Here is a 22944-nt window from a genome sequence, read left to right as displayed (position 1 = left end):
TCTTCAAGCATTCATCTCTTTAAAAAATTGACGAAAAGCTCATAATCCTAGCACGACAAAATGTTGCTAACAGTTTGTTTCATTTTACACAGCAGGTACTGTTCAATTAGAGTATACTTTTTGCCACAGCACATATTTTATCGTATCTGAACCTGTATAAATATTTGTAAGCATATTTACTCAGTATTTTCTCTATTGCTTGGAGGTTTCTATATTTGCCAGTCATTTTAATTTAAAACCCTCTTAATTAGAGACTGGTTGTCAAATAGATGTTCTTAGATTACAGCAGAGACAGAGGGCGTAACAGGAGCACAGCAACTAGCATCAGTAGTAAGACTTACATTAATAGGAGAAAAATGTAGTATTTTAAATGATCAGTGAGAAGAAATAACGCATCATCAAAGCTTTGCATTCATCTAACAGCAACGGAGGGCACTCACTTTTGACTCTGAGAGCTAGAATTTTGTCTAATTATTAAGAAATTCTCAGTACACTGTACTGAGCACAAAGCTTTAGGAAGAGCTTTTAATAACATCTTAGTAAAGTGGGTGTTCAAAACTAGCTTTCTATTTCTCTGAGGTGCACAGAAACATCCCCATATCTGTCACTGACTGGCAGCCTGGAAAGAACCAGTTCCCACAAAGCAACAAAAGCTTGATTTTGTGCTGCGAAAAACGGCGTTCAGCAAAACATTAACTATTTTCTGAATTAACAAGGTTATACTACTGACCTGTTCAAATATATTCTACAGCTCAAAAGAAAAGTTTTAATCGGCTTCAAGATTCTCATAGGGAACACACAGTATCAATAAGGGTGATCCGCATCGTGATTCCTGTATCATCCAAACCCCTTGCAAACATCTGCAACCTCTAAGGTAAAGTGAGCGCTACCGAGCATTTTCATGCTTGCTTTCAGCAGCAGCTCGGGTTACATTTAGATACGGGTAAAAACAATTGTTAATCAAGTAAGCTCTTTCCTTCCCATTGCACTGAGCAGAAGTCACACTTCACAGTGCAGGCTAGATGTGTACAATGTACTCTATATTGCGGCAGACATAGGTAACTGAGACACTAGGGAATTTCAAGCCAGCAGGACTCAAGATGCAGCAAAATGTAAGAGTGACAGGATTCATTTAGCCTTAAAACAAAAGTTCAAAAGATCATTATTATCGGTAAGTGCGCAGGCGAAGAGGGAAAGGAGGAAGAAGGGTTGATGGCACTGAGTAAGAAAAGCTAAAAGAACAATGCTGGCACACACAAGAACGCATAAAGTAACCGTAAATTTAGCATGGAAATAGGAAGTTTTCTAGCCATAAAACAATGAAACTGATCAGAGCTGTGGGGTCAGCGTACCCATCTGTTCTGCCGGAGCTCAATAAATTTATTACAGGATCACCTAACACAGTTCTGCAAGGATAGCCTCTGGGTCCAATGCCCCGCTGTGTCTGTAACACTAAACACAGACAGGGCCAGGGACTGAGCCTTGGCCCTAAGGCCAACTGGCACATGCTAGTTCGTGTTCATCTTACTCAAGCGTCCATCAGCATCACACAGAATTTGGTCCCGGGTTTCCTCATAGCTCCACATCTCCAGAGTCCCACGGCAGCACACATTTATTTTGTATGTTTCAGTTCAAACTGCATAAAGAAATAAGATGACTTCTTTGCAGCCCACCACGGTGGTACTTTCACAGCGTGAAACAGAGTATGCATTGCATAACCCCCAGTATGGCCTGAGGGTGGGAGGAAGGTTAAGCATACTATCTTAGCAGGCTTTGCACAATAGGATGAGAGTTTTCTTACAGCCCTTTTTCTACCCTGCCCTCTGGAGCTGCCTCTGAAGGAGCTCACAGAGCAACACCCACGCTTTGTTCTGGAGACAGCCCTTCAGAATGGTCCAAAACAGATGGAAAGGGAGCAGATGTTTATGCTAACCTAATACAGCACTTAAAACCAGGAGGTCAGCACTGAGATCCAACCTCAGCCCTTTTCTGTAGGGGTGCAGATGCATAAAATAGCACTAGAAGACATCTTCCAGGTTAGTGTGATGGTACGTGCACGGTTACCATCTTTACGTAATAAACAACATCCCAGCTCTAGTGAAGTCAGCGCCAGCATTCCCATGATAAGCTAATGGAGCACATAGTAAGACTGTACTATCCTTTAACAAGCTAGTCAAGAAAAATCAAAGCTAAAAAGTTCAATTTACACAAATGCTGTGATAATTAGCAAAAGCAGTAAAGAAAACATGACAGTTTAATGAGATTTAAGCAGCAATTCTGTGTGTCACTTTGAATCTACCAGAATTTTTTAAAGGAGATCTTATTTTTTATATATACTTGCCTGGTCTGTCAACTTTGCTATCGAGATTAATAAGAAACCGCTACATTTTAAATGATCTGTGAATTACAAAACAGATCGTTTATTCGTCACAGTAGACACTTTGTTACAAAGTTGTGATTTTTTTTAACAAGGTGAAGACTAAGATTCTTTAGGGGAAAGGCAGTAGTTGGACCAACTCCTAGAAATGAACTCATCTCCCCAAAATTGATAAGTGCATGTTTTCAGCCGTCACGTATTAGCTTTTTACTTGCTAAAAAAGAAACATTCCACATCTTTAGGAGTGAGCATTAACTAGAAATAAAATTTAAAAAAACCCTCATGTTTTCTTGTGTAAAAAATTTCCACAAATCCCACCCAGTTTCTTAGATTAAATCGACAAGCTTTATATTTGAGAGCCCTGTTCCTGCATCTCTCCTGGCATGCGTGGTCCCAAAGACCACACACACTGATCTTAGTTCAGAACTGAGACCTTACAGCGAGCATAATGACCCAACCAAAATCAATATTCTCTTTTCAGTACTTTATCTTTAATCAATGGGCTAATGTTTGTTTCCACACCCTATAAATAAAAAGCAGTCGTACCATGTTGAACCATTATAGTATCTTCATTATATGTTAAGCCAGTGCTTCTGTGCTTTAGAGCAGATGTTAAAATTTGGTAGGAGTTGGTGCTACTCTCAGCAATGCATCTCTTATGAAAAATAATAAGAAATCTTACCAAGTTTAAGAGTTAATTTTAGAGGTCTTATAATAAATTGGTGAACTGAACAAGGACAAGTACCAGAGTTGTAAGAACTCAAACACAAAGCTGATTATTTGAGCTGAACCACAGCATAAAATCTTTCACTTCAATGCTGTAGGAAAATGTAATATCACTGCTTAGAAAGTGCTCCGGATGAACACAAGAAGTTTCCAAGCTAATGCAAGTCTAATTTCTGTATCAGATCAATTTTTAGAAGTTACAAATATGAAATTGGATTTATTGGACAGAAACAAATACTGTATGTTGGAGGAGTCACTATCTTTAAAAAAACAAACTCGTTGCCCCTCACCCATGCAAGGGAAAGGGAGAAATTCTCAAGGGTTCTCATTTGGCTTTGTGATTCTTCTCCCTTCCACTCCTGAGCCCAGGATGGCCTAAGATGAAGCACAAAATGAAGGAGCTACCCATCCTTCCTGCTCCCATAGCTCCTGCTGCACTGGTCTCACCCCACAGAGGTTCAGCAGGAGCTGGTGTGGAAGCAGAAACACAAAAAAAGATCGAAGACAGCATGCACTCCTCCCTTCTTTATTAGTCCTTACCACAGTTCATCCCCAACATCAGCTACTGAAAGCTGCAAGGCAACTCTCAATACTATTTCCATGCCCAACAATAGTCAGTCCTCATGGAGTGAAGCCTCAGGCTGCTCAGGGAACCATCCTCTTTGGTTCCTGCAAATCACACATGGCCCAGAGGTGTAACCGTGCAGCCTTGTTTGAGAGATGTGCCAATAATCACAGAGGACCCTTCAAAGCAAGCTTGCAGAAGGCCAAACTAAGCCTGCTGCAAAGACAGAATCCAAAGTAGCACTCAGCTTTATTTACCTTACTCTATTTATCAATTGTCCTTGCCCCTCATTCATTCTCTCCATTTAGTAAATGTGAATCAAACCAGAGGTTGAAATAAACAATTAAAGGCACTTCACTTGAAGCAGTGCAGATCTACTGCACGCTACATGAAATGAAGAGACTTGGAATGACAGAACGTGATCACATACTTCAAGACAAAATTCAACTCTGTCATAACATATATTGTCTAAGCCATGAACACCTGAATACTGGGATTTCCCACAACCACTGGAGTTTACAATTTTAATATCAGTACTTCAGACTAATTATTTGTTTTGCATATACATGCTTTCAGTAATTTCCATGGAGACAAACACACCAAAACAGCAATCATCTGCATGCACTGTGTGCTGATGAGCTGCATTATATTTACAAGACTCCACTATATAGACCAAAATGGCTAACCATTTATAAACATACTTCACAAGGAAGTCAGCCCTTCATGAAGACTTTTAATTTACTTTCAGAGCTGTGATTTTTATTCTGATGTATCATGTATAAGCACATTAACAAAGATGGATGAGTGGAAGAAAAACTGACTGAAGTTTTACCAAATGAACTTTCATATAGGGGAACATCTGAAGTCTGACTTGTCAGCTACAAGCAGCCTTACCATAAGGATACTTTGTGTCTAATCTATGTGCTGCTGTTCTTGTCCAAGGCAGTACATCATCGCTGCAGCCGTTAGGCATCCCATTGTACCCGATTCCAACAATCTTGTTTTCTGAATTTACAATACAGGCACCAACCTGAAAAAAATAAGACTTACATAGCACCAACAACATGCACAATTATATATCAAGAAGGAAAGTAAGACCTGAAAAGTCAGTCCTACAAATTTAAGTGATATGAGCTTTACCTTATACAAGTCACACTGTCTTGAGCAAAGTCGAAAGTACAACAAATAAGGTCACAATTGTACCTAACTGGCAGACCAGGGCAGATGCGAGCCTGCTACCCTCTAGCCATGCGGTCTCCAACTCAGTCTGCCAGCACTGCTCCTTGTCTGACTACAAAGTGAACCAAGTTCAGGAGCAGAACCAGCACACAACTAACAGTTCTGAATACAAGTTTTCTGTCAGTTCAGCTCCCCAAACTAGCTTTTCCAGTGGCAATATAAGCAGCAGCAGGAGCTAAAGAAAATGGGTGGAAGACTGAACAAAAATGTGGTAGTTCTTACCTAGATAGAGAAAAGCACTCAACCCGTGTGGCTTGTTTATGCAAACACACACCAAACGACTTCACACTTTAACTCCCACCTTCTACTACTTTAATCCAAATCTGCACGAAGTCCTTCTTTCAGACTGAGGAAGTGATGAAGAATTTTAAGTTTTCTGTCCATATTTTAGATGTACTGAAATAGCAATAGCATTGATTTTAACTTACACAATGTGTTTATTAACCGGCACTGGGTAAACAAGAATGTAGCCCTAAACAAACATGCTTCAGATAACTGATAGCCACAACATACAGAAGCCAGCAAGTCACTGAGCAGACTATTTACATGCATTTTAATCCATTGCTTCGTTGAGGTTCTCTTCCTGAAATTTTTCAGGGAAAGAAATACCAACAGGTTGTCCGGGCCCTGCAGAACTGTATGTCTCATGAGAGATTATCTATCACCTCCAACCAATGTTCAAGGGCAAGAGAGGTACACGAGCAAAGTAAAGGATGGAGGGAGAGACAACTTGAATCCAATATCAAACGAGAAGGAATTTTTATACTCTTGCAGGTGAGGAAAAGGAACTTCTGAGATAAATCTGAAAAAAAAAAAAAATTACAATCTACCACTTTCAGTAGTTATATCCTCCTCTAACTGTAACTCTATTCACTAGAAAAAGGAAAGAAGTAAATGTACGTGTCATTTTAACCTTCAGATGAAGAGAATATTTACAAAACTCCAAGCTACAAATGTACACACAGAATTATACACACGAGGTCAGACCCAATAAGAGAATTTCTGTAACAAAAAATGCTGATCGTGTTAAAAATTCAAAAGCCGTATATTGAAATAACTTTTAATAAGAAAACCCTGAAAGTGCTACCTGTGCATCTGATGTGATGTGCAAAGCAGATTAGGTTATGTTGCTCTTACATATTGCCTTCTTACCTGAGAACTTGGGTCCTTGCTTCTTTGTGCTGACAAAAATGCGACTGCCATAAAATATTCAGGCCATTCCAAATAATCCTCTCGTTTTTTGCAGGATGCTTCATCGCCAAAACTACGGTTTCCAGAAAAAAAGGCAGACCTAAGTTACTACAGACTGCATTCTTTCAAAGAGAGAAAGTTTAAAGTAATCTAAAGGATTAGAATCTCACAAAGACCACCTTTTATTCACCAGCACAATCATCAGTGCTACATGCTTTCCAAGAACTTATATATGCAACACTTCCTTTCAAGGGAAAGGAAACCCAGCAAGGTTGCAAATTTCTGTTTTAGATAAGAAGGCTGAGCTATTCAGAGCGCTAAGCTATAAAGACAGAGCAATTTATCCTTGATAGATAACACCTTGTGTATTTCTAAGATTCAGGTATATCTTGTACTGGCATTCTTTTCACTCAAACAACATAATCGTTTTTGTGATGACTCTGCTAACTGCAAGCCTCTAATCTAAGCTATTTTGTACTTCTGCCTATGACAAGTGTTCACTAGATTTCTATTTGGAGGCTTCCAGTGCAGTCATTCGTTTCTGCCTGTACAATTATTGCCGTGAGTCTGCCTCTTTTTACAACACTTACAGGCAACAGTCTGAAGTTGTAAACCATTCTGATAGTTCAAAGCTAAGTTTCTCCTGAGATTATGGCCTTTATGAAAGCCCCCTAAAAGCTGATGAGATGGGTTCAAGAACTTTTCCCTTAGACAGCATGTATAAATGCGGCAGGAAAAGTAGCTTCTTTCCCTACACTGAGGGGTTTATTTGAGAGAAGGGGCAGGGGAGAAGTGATGTGTCACATTCTCTTGCTTCCTTTCAGCTGAAAGACTTCTTAGCACAAAACACAACAGGAAAGTATCTGTGCTTTTTGGAAAAAGAAGGCAAAGAAAGACTTTTTTTTTTCACCCCCTCTCCAATACCTTAAAGGTTTCCAGGAAAACCCAAAGAAATTTCCCCCCAAATCCCACCTAACATTGCTATGCTTGAAAACCAAAATTATGTAATGATATTAACAGCTCTTTGGCAGCCCTCAGAACAACTCAAATACAAGACAGTAAATATCTTATAAAAGTACAAGAAACTGCAAGACATCTCACAGCCACTCTAGCACCTTCCAAGCACAAACATTAGAAGACAAGCGTTTTATTAATGATTGTTTTTATAGCCAAAAATATCAAATAGCATGTATTAGAGGTTTGCAGTTAGCTTCTCACACTGAGGTTACGCTATTTAAGTGATGAGAATGCCGGTACACAATAAAACTGTACTTTAGAAACCTACCAGGTTCTATTTACCAAAGACAAATTACTGCTTTTGAGTGGTTTATATGTGGCACCTTAGAAGTAAGCAATTTTGGCTTCTTGGAATGAATGAGGATTATCATTAAGGCCATCATCTCAGTGTAAGATGGGAGAAACATACATTGTGCAACCAGCACACCTCTCCCACACTTTGACAACACTGCAAACGGTGTCAAAAATTGTCTATTATGAAAGCAAACACAAAAATGAGGGTGCTCAAACTGGCTTGAATCATCTAAAGAGTTGGAACCGTATCCTGCTAACAAAGAAAACATTTAGAGCACAAGATGTTCACAGCAGAAATTAAAGACTTCTCCTTGCACACTTCTCCTCGCCAAACTGAACATTGACAGGTTAACTGAAATTAGAAGAAAATGTTTAAACTCACTTGAGTCATTATTTACAACGTGTCACAAAAGTACATTTACACAATTCAAAACCCCAGCAGACTTTAAATTAATACTCTAATACATTCCTAAGTAAGTGACATTCACAGTGATGTCTTCAGAGAGCCCTCAACAAAGATACGTAACACCCAATGCAGAACTACTCCAAATAACACATTCTGGGAAAAGCTCTCCAGAAAAATAATACTACTCAGAACTAAGAGATCCTGAGATCTCCTTCTGATAAATTATTTCTTAGTAACCCCCATTATTCGAAAAACAACAAAAGCTACTATTTAGTTTTCTTATAATACAAATCACTATGTAAGTGAAGCCCCTCAGAGTACCAGCTTCACAGTGAGAGGAGCGTATCTCAGAACTGAGCAGAAGGCTTACATCAAAGTGAACATTAAGAAAAAAAAAAACACTCACTCAATTACTTCTACTTAACATCACAACGTTTGGCTAGATTATTCCTTCAGCTCATTGCTCAGGAACACAAGCACAAACAGGAAAATTAAGCATAAAGATTTTGGGCAGCTGATCATCTTCCTCACACTCAATTGTAAGTTCTAGAATTGCATGAAGAATTTCTACTCTAAAAATATTATAGCTAGCTACAAAAAGAGCAAATAAGATATACCCTTGTGATAATTCAAACAAACCTATGAATAAAAGTAATGGGAAGTGAAGGCCATGAAGATAACACCACTCAAAAAGGAAGAAAAAAATCCCCAAATTCTACAACGATTCATAATCTGTAGAAAAGTCTACGTAAACAGTATTTCAAAGGCAAACAGAGAAAAAGAGTTTGCAATTAAAGGACAAGCCTCTGTTCTCAGTTCTTTCTCATTCATCTTCAAGTAAACTATAACGCTGTGTCAAAAAAGGGAGGAAATTTCATTCGGCTACAGAAAAAAAAAAAAAAGAAAAAAAATGTTTACCTAAACAAAAAAGGTAGAGAATCTTAGAACACAGAATGAATTGTGGCGGTCAGTTACACAACAATGTAGTACAACTGGTGAATGGACAGGTATTGCACTTTCTTTTCCCTTCTTTTCATTTTCCTCCTGCCTTCTTATTTTTGATATCACGTGCATTATAGAATCACAGAATCGTTTGATTTGGAAAGGGACCCTTGAAGGCCATCTGGCCCCACTCCCTGCAAAGAACAGGAACACCTACAGCTCCAACAGGTGCTCAGAGCCCCTCCAGCCTGACCTTGGCTGTATCCAGGGTCGGGGCACCCACCACCTCTCTGGGCAACATGTGCTAGTGCCACACCACCCTTAGTGTAAAACACTTCTTTATGCCCCATCTAAATCTGCCCTCTTTCAGTGTGAAACCATTTCCCTCTGTCCTATCACAACAGGCCCTGCTGAAGTCTGCCCCCTTCTTTCTTACTTTAGATTTTTTAGATTTTAGATTTCTTACTTTAGCCTTTAGATACTGAAAGGCCGCTCTCAGGTCGCCCTGGAGCCTTCTCTTCTCCATGCTGAACAGCCTCAGCTCTCAGCCTGTCCTCGCAGGGAGGTGTTCCACGCCTTGGGTCATTTTTGTGCCCCTCCTCTGGATGTGCTCCCACAGGTCCACATCTCTCCTGTACTGAGGACTCCCTGTTTGGACACAGTGCTCCACGTGAGGTCTACACAAGTTCCAACTACACTGCATTTTCTTTTTCTCCCAGGATGGACTGTTACTGAAGATCAACTATCAGTATTTTGTCACTCAACTCACAGAAATTAAGGTAAAAGGCCAAGTGTGTATTTCTTTTTTAAAAAGCACCCTTAGCACCTATGGCCTTGTTCCCCAAAAGCCAAATGGGACGCACGCTCCTGCTGACTTTTCGCATTAGCTTCCTTACGTCTCATCGTTTTGCCTATAACTGCTGCTGTGCCAGACGCGTATGCCGCTCCCCGAGACACGTCATCCTTCCCCCCGCCGAGCTGCCGAGCCCCAGCGGAGCAGTACACGCGCACTTAACCGTGTGCCGCCGCACTCCCGGCCCAGTAGCGTGGTGGCGGCGAAGAGAGCCGCAGAGAGAGCCTGAAAACGGCAGCACCCGTGGGCCCCCCGCACCCGCGGCCTCTCGGACCCGTCGTGCCCCAGCTCGCTCAGCACGGCCCCCGCGGGCCGGGGCAGGGTAGGAGGCGGAGGAGCGTACCCGTTAACGTGGCCGGGCTGATGGCCGCTCATCCCGCCGCTCTCCTCTGTCGTTTGGCGCCAAAGCGGGAGCAGGCGGAGAAAGGGGCGGGCGGGAGGCGGGGAGCCCCGCGGCCATGTCGGGCCGCTCCCCCACCCCGCATGAGGACTGGAGACGTGCTGTGCAACGGGACGGGAGAAGGACTCTAAACCTCCGCCCAGTTGCAGGCAAGGGTTGTTTTAATGCAGGGGTGCTGCCGGGCCGACCCACTCCTGTGTTTCTATAGGCCTCGTGGCAGTTCGCGGTCACTTTAGTCAGTGCTATGGTAGTTCTCACTGTTGTTTTCCTACTGTCCGCACAAGCACAGACTTTTCTCCCAGCTCAAGCTCTTGAGGTAAATGCTATCTATTAAAAGTTAAGTATTAACATACCAGAGTGTCTGAAAGTTTGAGTTCATAGGGGTCTTCATATTCCCCCGTATTGACCATAAGCATAGCAAACTGCAGAAGTGGCCAGTTAAGGATCCCACCATGGTCATAGCTGTGGTTGAAGCCACCTGAAAAGACAGAGACAATGGTGATTAAAACAGAAGCATGTATTGCTAATGCATCGTATTTAATAGAGTCTCAGAATCATGGGGGTTGGAAGTGACCTATGAAAGTGCAACTGAGTGCAACCCCCTGCTAAAGCAGGCTCCCTGCAATAGGTATATTGCACAGGTAGGCATCCAGATGGGTCTTGAATATCTCCAGAGAAGGAGACTCCACAAGTTCTCTGGACAGCCTGTTCCTGTGCTCTGTCACCCTCACTGTAAATAAGTTTTTCCTTATGTTCATATGGAGCTACTTGTGTTCCAGTTTGTGCCTGTTGCCCCATGTTTTGTTGCTTGGCACCACTGAAAAGAGTCTGCCCCCACTGACCTGACTCCTGCACTTTATATATTTATAAACAGTGATACAAACATATATATGTTTATATATTTATAAACAGTGATACAAACATATATGTGTTTATAAATATATAAAGTGTACTGTTTATACCCCCCTCAGCCTTCTCTTCTCCCAGCTAAACCGCCCCCAGTCTCTCAGACTTTCCTCATACATGAGATGCCCCAGGTCGGTTCCCCATCATCTCTATGGCCCTCTGCTGGGCTCTCTCCAGCAGTTCCCTGTTTTCCTTGAATTGGGGAGCCCAGAACTGGACACAGTACTCTGGATGTGTTCTCACAAGGGCAGAGCAGAGTAAAGCTGCTGGCCACGCTCTTTTCAGTGCACCTCAGGATACCATTAGCCTTGGCCACAAGGGCATTCTGTTAACTCATGGCCATCCTGTTGTCCACTAGGACACCCAGGTCCTTCTGCTATCTTTTTTTTTTTTTTTTTTTTTTTTATAACTGACAAACCATGAAGTATGGAAATATTACCTGATTTCACAGATACTCCTATTTAGTTGTCATGAGAAAAGTTGGCATAAGCAGCCAACTTTTTCAGCTCTCAGAGTGGGAAAACATATCGTTATTTCAGTTTGTGAGAGCTCTGCGATCACAATTTCATATGGACAACAAATGTTCATGAAAAGGACCAATTTAAATGCAAGGAAAAGAAAAGAAATTTAATGAAAGTACCATCAGTCAGGAAAACATGAGCCTGAAGGTGAAATGAAAGGCCTGATTATGGTTGATCACGAAGAGAGTTAAAGAGCACTCATTTAATTAATCTGGAGAAAAATTTAGCATAATGCAGTTCAAAAAGTTTGCTACTATCTGTATGTGTTTCTGCACTCTTGAAATATGAATTAAAATTAATAGTGCTACAATTACTCATGCTAAATTTATTACTTTACATAATTAAGATTCTGAGGACAAACCGTAACAACTACTAACCTTTCAAAAACAGTGCTTATACGCTGATCATATACAGCGAATGAAGGATTTTCTGTTCTGTGAAAACTGATGAGGAGTTCTCACAAACCTTGAATTTATCACATTTTCCAGCTAATATTTATAAAACAGCCAGAGCCAGATTCAAAATAATAGAACCCCTATTTCACAAAAAGAAACCAAACAAAGATTCTTGCTCTCTTCAGTTCCATTCCTGTCAGAGAAGTAACAATACAGACTGTAGAGAAACTGCTTATACTATTAAGTGATGAGGGTTTCATTTTGTTGAAGTTTCAACTTCATATTAAATTATATTCGAATTGTATTATTTTTGAAATTCAAAATTTAAATGTTTTTGTCTTTTTAGCAAGTAAGTTTTCAAACTACCCTTATCTCCATCTGTTAACTCCACAAATGTACATTTTTCTCAGTTTTCAGGCATTATTGACTCTTGCTTTTATCTTGTTCTTCCTCAATAAAGCAACCAGATCAACAACATTCAGAATTTATAATAATACAGCAGTGACTCATGGCCTAAGAAGGAAAATTTTTTATTGAAATGAATTTTCAGCCAGTAGATGTCTTATGGTATTGCTAAACAACACATTTTCTGGAAACCTAACTACATGTTGTTTTTCTTCTGTTCCATTGTTTGTGTGTATTTGTTCATTTTTGTTTTGTATACTGAAAACTGCTGCTATGCCCAGGTTGTCACTCCTGTTCTGACAATGTGTCATGGAGGTGGTACCTGACATGACAGCCTCTTTCTTCACGCACGTATCAGAAGTAGGTTATATGACTACAGATATCTAAAGAAAGTATGCCTGAATTAGATGAGATCGAGGCCAGGATACTATGGTAAAAACACTGACTTACAGTGAGGGCAGTTAGCTTGATATCCTACAGATATGGGGCAAAGTCCTGCAGCCTGGTGTGTTCAGTAAGACTTGCCTAGTTTCCACCTACCTTGAAATCCTCTGGAGCTACTGTCTGAATTCTCATCTCCACTACCTTTGTCTTATGCTGTGATCTAGAAGCTTATTTACATTCATCATCTGTCTCAGGACTATTCGTATCTTTGTGACAGAGCTGGAATACTCACTCAAAGTCCCTGTTAAGAAAGGCATGCACTCAAATATGCTGAATTTCATCTAACTTGTATCTGACAACTTAGCCCTGTCCTTAAGCATTCCTCCTCTATTCCCCAAAAGCAGGATGTAATAAGAAGCATGGAGTACCTCAGGTGCTCTTTAATAGGGTTTTTTTTTGCTTTCTCTCTCATTTTTTAGATGAAAGTCCCAAGCATGGAGGATCATGAACTTGCTGTGCAGGTGTCAATAAACAATCTGAGCTGATTACAAATATTTTAGATGCTCTTCTTAATGAGAAGCAACACAACTTTGAAAGACATACTAAATATATAACCATCTGTCAGGATGTTAATATTTTTAGCTTATTGCTTATGAAATTTTTATATTCAACCTTTTGTCGATTTTGATAAAAGCAAACTAAGTTGAGTTTGGGAAAATGCAATGTTTCAGACCCTTTCTCCATATTTTTGCTGCTTTCCAAAAGACTCTTAACTTCGTTGGCAATCAAGATCTCTCCCCAAATGTAGTATACGTGTAAGCTTATTCAGAAAGTAATATTTGAGATTGGCCAGGATATGCAGTATACAGTTTGCTAGACAACCTTGAAATCACTCTCAAAACTTAAGGGAAAAGTAAAAAGAAATTGCTAATGAGTTGTTGTTGTTTTTCCCTAAGAGAATGAATTTTTCAGGAACTAATTGCTAGATTTGGAGAGAAAGACAAATAAATAAATATGACAATATGTCTTTATATCTGCCTGTTTCTTAGCATCTGTTTCTTATCTGTCTTTCAGAGAAGCTCTGCTAGCTGACAGGATAATTTTCACAGTTAGAGAATAGGACTTATTTTTAGGCAAGTCTAATTGTCCAAATATTTTTCCAAATAGGAATTTCTGCTTGGGTTAAACTTTTCCTTCTGTACTTGCTTAGACACTAAAAACCTATTCAATCCCAGTGCAGCCACTCATATACGCGGAAATTCTCAATTTCTATAGTTAATTTAATCAAGATTATGAATTTATGACTTTCTAATCAATTGACATTTGTTGCAATATAAGGCCTTGTTCTGTGAACAAACTCCTATCAGTGCAACCCCCTTGCTGGAAGACCTAAGCTGAGTTAGTGGCAGCAGCATGTTAGTAAACCAGACCATTAATAGACTACAAAAACCTGTTGGATTTGTACAATGTAGCATTTCATATGGGGAGCATAAGCATTTCAGAATTGCTACCGGAGTTTTAAATTCAGCATATAAGATTGCAATCTATATAATTTTGGAATTACTTATCAATAACAACTTTAAGAAATGCATCTTAATAGCAGCCATTAGTCGAAACCAAGTAGGATGAGGATGTTATCATGATAATTTTGGTGCAGGTGAAAGCCCGTTGCAAATCCACTATTTGCAAATGCAGGTGCCAAAATTTGGGACATCAAAGTCTTGTGTTTAGATGCCTACATCTTTACAGATTTGTAAACAGTGAATGCCAAAAAAACCTCTTGTTGCAGTCAATAAAATTGTGCGTGATGAGCATCTCTGACAGAATCCATCCAATACTAAGATATTTTGACGATTTCTAAGGCCTAATGGAAACCTTAGATTTGTTGGCTTGTGTATTACCTTACCTAGGATGGAGTGCCAGATTTAAGTTTTCTGTCTTCCAGTCCAAGTCTTACACTATTTTGAATATCACATTCTCTGTCTTCTAGACCCAAATTTCCTGCAATTTTCCAACTCTCTAAATCCAGCTTCTAACCCTGGTGATAGCAGCTCAGAGTCTTCTCTGAGATCTTTTATTTGCATTTATTCTCACTAGAATCACAAATGAGCACACAATAAAACAGTCTTCTTATAATAAAACAGTCTTCAATTCTGTTTTTAACATTACAGCTATTTTTCATCTCACCTAAAATTTTTAAGAATGTGGCATTTTTCCTTATTTTGTCTGTCTGCTTGTTTTATTCATGCTGACCTTTCTAATATAGGCGAATAGTATCTTCCCGGTATCTTGATCCCCTCGTGATTACTTTGATAGCAGTATATTCTCCAGCTAGATTTATTCTTTCTATATGTTATTTGATGATGTTTTCTCTTTTTTTTTCCTAAAATGTTTTTATCTATATCTCTAACCAGACCTCTACTTTTTAAATTCCTTGTTCCATTCATACCTGCCCTTGCAAGCCAAATTCTCTGTTTTATGCAAGCCAGCACAATTGACAGGACAGAGACAAGTGCTAGAGAAACAGATGATACTGTATGTGATCTACTCTCATATCTCTTTCAAGAATAAATCCTAGATAATCTTGCTAAGTCATCCTTCAGAAAGTAAATTGAGACATAAAGTCTCAGATGGCAAGTCTTTTGGCAACCCTTGTGTTTTCTTCCAAAAGATAAATGACCTTCTGTGCCCACCCATACTGGTCATAGTCACCATTATTCCCTAATTGGAAGTGAGAAATTCATTTTCTGCTTTTAATATAACATTTCACTTTCTTGGCATGCTGCTTCTGTACTTAGCACCTGCCTACATACTTAACAACCTTCTATTTCTTCTGTTAGCTTCCCCTTCCTTTTCAAGGCTTTTTTTGATATCTAAGAAGATTATTTTCAACTTCTGTACTTTACTTTCCACTTTACCATGATTTCCCTGTCACGCTCATTGGCTTTTTACGCTAATTCCACAACATTTGCCTAAGTGCCACAATCTCTTACAGTGCATCAATTTGTAGTAACACTAACTGGACAATAACACAAGCTGTACTCACTACAGCAGACACATTTGGAAGAAAGAAGCCTTTACTCGGCCATTACATACAGATAATCTTGAACACATGTATCCCTTCATCTCTGGGCAAACGGTTTGCTCTTCATAGTCTCTTTAATTTTTTTTCTCCTTGATACAAATTCCTTTTATGCTATCTCCTCTTACCTCAGTGATTTTTCCCTCTACCTTTCTTCTTGTTCCTTTTATTCTTTTCTTTATGATAAGCTTTAAATTTATTCTACGGAGAATTCTCCTATTTTTATGTATAATTTCCTGTCATTTATCTTAGCTGTATCTTTAGATTTCATTATTACGGTGTGATCATTCTTCAATCCTCAAGTAAAAGCTGCTATACAGAATCGTTTTCTTACATATTCATATGGGCTTTAGCATGAACAGTTTTAAGTAAACATGCTAAATCCATTCTGTAATAAGGGACAAGATAGCCTGTCAGCTATCTTGTGGATTAGGGTAAAAAAAAAGAAAAAAAACAAAACAGGCAAGTATTTCAGGATTCTTAGGTAACCATCTTGGGCAGCAAAATTAAACTAAGAAACAAAAAGAACTGCTGCTATCACCCTATTTTTACCCTGTCCCCCACTTCAACACAGTGAGATCCCTTTGACCCATTTGCCTTCCAGTATTCCCATTTGCCCAAATACCCATTAGCACCAGAAGCACTTCCCATCTTCAGTCGTAACTGCTCCACTCCTAGGACACAGCAAGCGAGCTGCAAAGCAGAAGGCAGAGAGCCTTCATTTTATGACGATCTGAGCATTCACTTGGCAGCAGGGCAGAAGGAGCTCAGGTGCCACTGTCATATTATACGTGAGTTCTTTTCATCTCTTCCTCCTCAAGCTGCGGCTGTTTCCTAAGCTCATTGGACAAATTACAGAAGAACAGCTAACAGCCACACTGCTTTAACTTATCAATAATGAAAAGTGAGCTGGAGCTGTCAGGAAATACATTTGACATCCCAACTCTGAAGAAAAGGAACTCTGGGCTCCCTATATAGATGCAAGGGGAAGTATCATCATTAGAAAACCTAATTTATTTTATAAGCAGAGTTGGCAGTGTGATTCCATCTCAAGATTTTCTGGCACTTTCCCATTATGAGATTCTGCTTTTAGGTGTCTGTATCAGACAAACATGATTTGTTCAGGCTGAACAGTGTGGGTATTTGCCTCTGCTAACACAATCTTTTATCTTTCAGGTTGTATCCATATATTTACAAAAAAATATTGTACCTTTAAAATAATTATAAATAAAAACATATTCGCATTAGGAAAGCATTGACTCACACAGCAAGAACAGTATATGGTAAATGAGGGATTCTAGCATGGAGCCACAGCAGCTTTGTGCTATCTAAACACAGATGGTTAGGTGAAGCAGGCAAAGAGAAGGATGGGATCACTGAAGAAGGAATCGTTAACAAATTCAAAGGTGGATGGGCTATAGCTTGTGGAAAGGGAAGACGGGCATTAGTTAGATATTTTCAATTTTTATTTTTCAGAATACAAGAGAGTATTGTTAGGGCTCAAAGTACTGAAGAATAATTGCCTTTTGAGGCCAGCCTTCACAGCAGCCTGGGGAGAAAAAGAAATTAAAATAACAGATGTACCTTGTGTTCTTAAAACAGAGGAAGCAAAGGGATTGAAATGTGATATTCTTCATTTACAGGAAAGTAAACTAAGAGATTTCTTATTACTTCTACAAAAATCCATTAAGTTCTACAGGGACAGTATGAAGAAGAGCTCTGAATGTCTCCTCTGGTATATCTGCCCTACAGAATATGAATATTTTACACAAACAATATAAAAATATAGGCCATAAATCTAAGCATTTTATGAGCTTTTTGAAAACTGTTTACTCTTTTGTGCATTCCATGCAAAGAGCCCGTTAATATGACTTTTAACAGGTTTTTAAAAGATTAGAGAACGGAGGGTTCTCTTTGGGCAATATTATGTGGGTTATTTTATCTGTGGATTTTGCATTAGAAAATCCTTCAAGATTTTGAACAGCTTTTCAGATGATCTGCAGGACAAGAGCCTGAAATTAGCTAGCACAATGGAATCAATATCGAGCAATATTTTCTTTCTGAAAGAAATTCAGTCTGACAGAAAAGAGTAAAAGCAGCGTAAGGAAACCAAGACTCTGGCTAAAAAGCTGGGCACAGAAATTCCCTGTAAAGCAGTACAAATTAGTTGATGTCACCAGAGCAAGAAAACCATAGTGACAGAATAAAATGTTATCCAGGTTCCAGAATACTTTATTATCACCACCTTAGGTCACTAAGCTTCACAAGCTATATCCATCAAGTTTGATAGCAGTATATATACTCACAGCTGAAGCTAGAAGGTGCAGTGCTTTAATGTACTAACGATTTACATTAAGACACCTGGGTTCAAAGTCAGTTTATGACAGGAACAGAATGGGTTTGTTGGTCTCAGCCTGCTCTCTAGTGGACAACTGCACATTAACCCAGTCCTGAGAAGAATCCCAGGAATTAGATTTGTTTGCCAAGATGTAAGGTGAAATTCACATTCTCCAAACAACATTATTCAGAATAAAAAGAAACCGTATTCTAGCATTTTCTGTGCTGTTCTGACACTCTGTAAGATAAGACATTTCCATCAGCATCTCTTACATGATGTATTTGGTATTCTTGTTATCAGAATTTGAAAGGATACAGCAGAAGGGGAAACAGTGTAATGCAAGGCAGCAAAGGCGATTAGATGCTTCCATATTAGGGGAGAATGAAGGCACAATGATACACTCCCATAAAAAAACATATATAATATATGTCACCAGGTAAAATTCTTGTCTTTATTTACTTTCTTTTTTCGTAATGCAAGGCAGAGGAGAAATTAACCAATAACAACAAAAGAAATTTTTGTCTTGATATATAATTAACCTGTAAAGATGTGTTAGAGAGAAGAGCTAACTTTGAATAAAAAATGACTGTTTTTATAGGAATTTTAAAAAGCGCAAGAGTTTGATAGTATTAAAATATGTTAGATAGTATTAAAATGTATGAGGGCTATAAACTCTCATGATTCAACGTACAAAGCACACTTAAAATGCCTAGAGCATGGGAAGAAACTATACCCGCAGATGTTTTATTTCCTTAATGTATCCCATACGGTGGTTATGTTCACTTCAGTGGGCAGGCAGTACAATGCCGGAGTCTTAGATTTGTATAGTCTGTGGCATTTCCTATGCTTCCAGGATAAATTCCTCAGTGACTCATTTGCAGAAATCAGCTGCAAAAAATTGTCAGGAACTCTGACCCCATTTCCCTTTACATTGCTTAACCTTTTATTAGTCAAGAGAATAATACTCACTGATATGTGAGCATTTACAATTACAATCACATGCCAATTTCAGATGCAAAGTAAACACTGTATAAAGAGTCCCTTTTAAATGTGTTTTGTTTTAAAATAAAAAATAATCATATCACTAACTCATAATTGACCATTGCATATTATAATATATATTATATAGCTATATATATATATGATATATATTGTATACTAACACCACAGATTTTTACAAAGTCTTGTGCTTTGTCCTAATCTAAGCTCACCATCCCATCATTTTTCATCATGCTGTGGACCTCACTTATTTGCAGAAATGTTTCAACACTTCTACATCTTCCAAGCTTACATTTCAAATTCAAGATTAATTTAAAAATCAGTTCTTATCCACATGCAGCTCACCTCGTGGATTGGCTGCTGTTTGCAGCATTTAGATGGCTACATTTCTGGTTTTTACATAGCTTAATTTAAAAAAAAAAAAAAAAAAAGGCTGTTCCTTGAATTAATCATATTTTTCTGTATCCAAATTTAGATAATCTTTTTCCTTCTTTCTTTTATTTTTAACAAGAAGATGGTTTTACAAAGAAGTGCAACTCCAGATACACTTTTACAGGGCAATTTATCAACATTCATTAACGTTAATTTCCATTGTTTTCTCAGTTGCTAATTGTAGTATTAGTTATTAAGGATCTTCTTTCTATGGTGCTTTCATAATTATCATTTCTGATTATTTTTATTTCTGATCTTGTGATATTTGATATTTTACTAAGAGGTTGAGCCAGAAAATGCTAGTAGTGTGAAAATGTGAGCTGTAGCTGTCATTTATAGAAAAAAAAGTCCCTTCTACACTTTGTAGTTAAAAAGTGAATTTTAACTACTTTTAAAAAATGAACCAAGTGAATCTGGAAGTCCCTTAAATCATGAGGCAAATGAAGAAATAATCTACTGGGGAAGGGAGCTGACTCGTGATTTCCGCATATGTGAAGATGACAATATGTTTCCATGAGTAAATTCTTATGCAGAATTATGTATTTATGGAATAGCTTGACAATTTCCTTGAATGCAAAAAAAAAAAGTAATAATTAGAAATGTTAAATAGGACCTAAATTTGTCAAGCATAATTCAGAGGAATGAAATGGCTAAGATTCGTCTAACTTCAAAAGAATGTGAATTATGCATTTAAATTCAGACTTGTGGCATGAACCAAGATAATTACCAGAAAAATAGCAGCTTTTGCAGTCAATAACAGACATTATATTGAGTTTGTCTATTTTTCTGAGCTGACAAATGAAAGATGATGGCTGCTGAAATGAGCTGCAGATTATATGAGAACTACTATGGTCCATAAGAGCTAATGCTTTTACTTTCAAAGCCTGAAGGCGTAAGGAATATTAATACAGCTATTTATATTTAGCTAGTCGTAGTGTATCAGGTAGCTAGTAAAGTAGGTTTCCTCATGGAAGCAGTCTTCTGTTTCCACTTGGCATCCAACACAGCTTTCTAAAAATGTTTTTCCGCTCTATTCTCCTGATAATTCAACAGCAGTAGGGCCAAGGAAACCCTGTCAGAAATACCGACTGCTTGCACAGAAATTCTGTTGTACTCATGACCACCTGCTGGCAAACACTAATGCACAGAACAAAAATAAGTAAGATGTGCTATAGCTCAAAATGGATGTGCTGGAAATGGGATATAGCGAGTGCACTGATAAAGGAGTAAGCCACCATAATTGGGGTGCCTCGCCGCTAGAGAGCAAATAAATAAAAACTCAGTATTTAAGCTATGCAAGAACTTAGTCTTGATTTGTTATCTTATAAGAGAGCTTCAAAACTTTCATTTTCTGCAGAGCAGAGATCCATGCATATTAGAGGAGAAACACGCTGTAACCATGACTATATATTCCGGGGATATAAACCACTGAATGACAGCTCAGGATCAGCCAAAGCTGATCAAAGCCTCAAGAATCTTATCTCCCTAACTTCTGCGAGAGCACACTGTGACAAGTTTATCTCTTTGATCCCAAATTTAGAATATGTCAGAATGGCTTCATCCTACATGTTTATTTTCACATTAGACTATTTTTTTTTTAAATTAAAGTGGTACGCAGAACTCAAACTTTCAGTTTCCTCATCAGTTGCCATCATTTGGAAAGTGCCATAGAATGGAAAAAAAGTTCTAACTTCTGGATTTCAGCTTTCTCTCAGCTCTTCTTTGAAAGATGAGTACATGAGTAGTAAAGATCCTCAGAAGTCTAAAGAACCGGCATAGAAAGAATCACAGTCTATTCTTATTTTTACACTTCATAATTTTTTGATGTTATTGATTTTTGAGTTATATTTCAACTTCCTTAGCCATGATACAAATTTCCCAGCCTGGATGTCCGGTTCCATTGTACTGAAAGGTACAGTACACCTGAGAGGAGCAGGCCTTCATCCTACACAACGGGTTTTCCCAATAGCCCAATGGGAAGTTACTTGAGACATTCATGGTCCCACTGTGGATGAGAGAAGAGCCCTTCATCTTCCCTCTGCACAATCTCATTAGCATTCACCAGAATTGTCAAAATTTACTACTGCAAAGAGGCATCAGTACCAAGCTATTCCCTGTGGTTCTGCTGACCCTATGTGTGCAAGTCTTGTGAAACAGTTGTGTCAGTGAACAGGCACTGTGAAGAGTTCTCCTTGTCACCTTAGCAGGGAAGCCAGAGGCATGTGCATCTACCTACAGCCTTACTGAGCAAAACATCACCCTGTTGTCATTCTAGACATGATGCCAGACAAGCCTTGTTACTCCTCACTGCCACAGTTCCAAAATGGCACTAAGTGTGCCACAGAAATGCAAATAGGACAACTGTTCAACGAAAGTTCTATTGGTACGAGACAGAAGTACAAGGCAGATGGATGAATCATAAATAAGCGTAAGGGGAGAAAGCAAAGGCAGGTAAGAGCCTAGAAAGTCCTAGAACAGCATGTACACATATCTCCCCAATTTCATTCCTTTGTTCCCTACAGACAGAGCTCTGAGGAAGGGAACCCTGCCAGCAAACTCCTCCAGCAACATCTAGACAAGATCATGGTCAGGGAACAGTGAGGAGCTTACTCCTGGGCACATCCTCCCTACTGTTTTATTTTAATTCAGAGGAGAGTAACAAAGTAAGAGAGAGGTTGTTAAGCTAAGGACAGTTCGGTCTCAACTCCATAAATGCACCAGGGAACCTACGTAAGGATTCCTATTAGAAATACATACTTTCTCTTGAGAAGGACTTCAGGAAGGGCTAAAGGAAGCTCATGTAACTAATCAGCAGGGTAAGTGAGGTTGTTAGAAGAAAAAAATACATCTTTGAAAATGCTGAAGTCATTTTCAAGGGACAGAACAAGAAAGAGTTACAGTCTCTGTCAGGTTAAATGTGAAAACATAACAAGGCAGACCAAAAAGCATCTGAAGAATAACTAACAAAAGAATCAAAAATAATAATCCTTTTCCCACAAAATACATCAGAAGCAGGAAACTTGCCAAAATCTGTAGGACTAGCTAGTTTTCAGGGCATAAAAGAGCACCCAGAGAATACAGGGTTGTTGCAGAGATGCCAAGTGAACTCTCTGCATTGGTGTTCACTGTGGTAAGAACTGGGAAGATTCTGAAACCAGAACCCTTCTTGGCGGGGGACCCATCAGAAGATCAGTCTGAAACTGGAATTACTGTAGAAGAGATTATGGAATAAATAGATAAGGTGAAAATCACCAGGATTGTATAGCATTCACTCCAAATTTCTAAAGGAACTCAAGGACGAAAGAGCTGAATTACTCACAGCAGGGGGTAACCTATTGCTTTAAATTGCCTGGCTTCTGGAAGGAAGAAGATGTGACAATTCTTTAAAAAGGTTCCAGAGAAAATCTGGGAAACTATAGCAGTGTAAGTCTGACATGTGTACTGGGCAAATAACTAGAAACAATGATGAGGA

At 38.8% G+C, this 22944-nt stretch overlaps 1 protein-coding gene across 10 annotated transcripts in view; it reads right to left on the bottom strand.

Moving 5' to 3' along the window:
- The window catches only part of DCTD (dCMP deaminase), a 55119-nt gene that overhangs the window by 9852 nt on the left and 22323 nt on the right, over positions 1-22944 (bottom strand). For 4 of the 10 annotated variants that reach the window (XM_021397433.1, XM_021397435.1, XM_021397432.1 and 1 more), the window contains 3 exons: positions 10364-10488; positions 6060-6171; positions 4563-4698 (listed from right to left, as the gene is read on the bottom strand). In XM_021397433.1, coding sequence (XP_021253108.1) covers positions 4563-4698; positions 6060-6171; positions 10364-10470 — 355 coding nt within the window. In that variant the 5' untranslated portion in view covers positions 10471-10488. Of the gene's footprint in view, positions 1-3415; positions 3885-4562; positions 5710-6059; positions 6172-9223; positions 9284-9653; positions 9868-9953; positions 10315-10363; positions 10489-22944 lie in introns of those variants that run through there. The other 6 variants (XR_002438944.1, XR_002438943.1, XM_021397436.1 and 3 more) reach the window with 6 other exon arrangements.

This window comes from Numida meleagris, chromosome 4 (genome assembly GCF_002078875.1).
Source record: "Numida meleagris isolate 19003 breed g44 Domestic line chromosome 4, NumMel1.0, whole genome shotgun sequence".
Taxonomy (NCBI): Eukaryota; Metazoa; Chordata; class Aves; order Galliformes; family Numididae; genus Numida; species Numida meleagris.
This window is presented reverse-complemented; position numbering and strand designations above follow the sequence as displayed.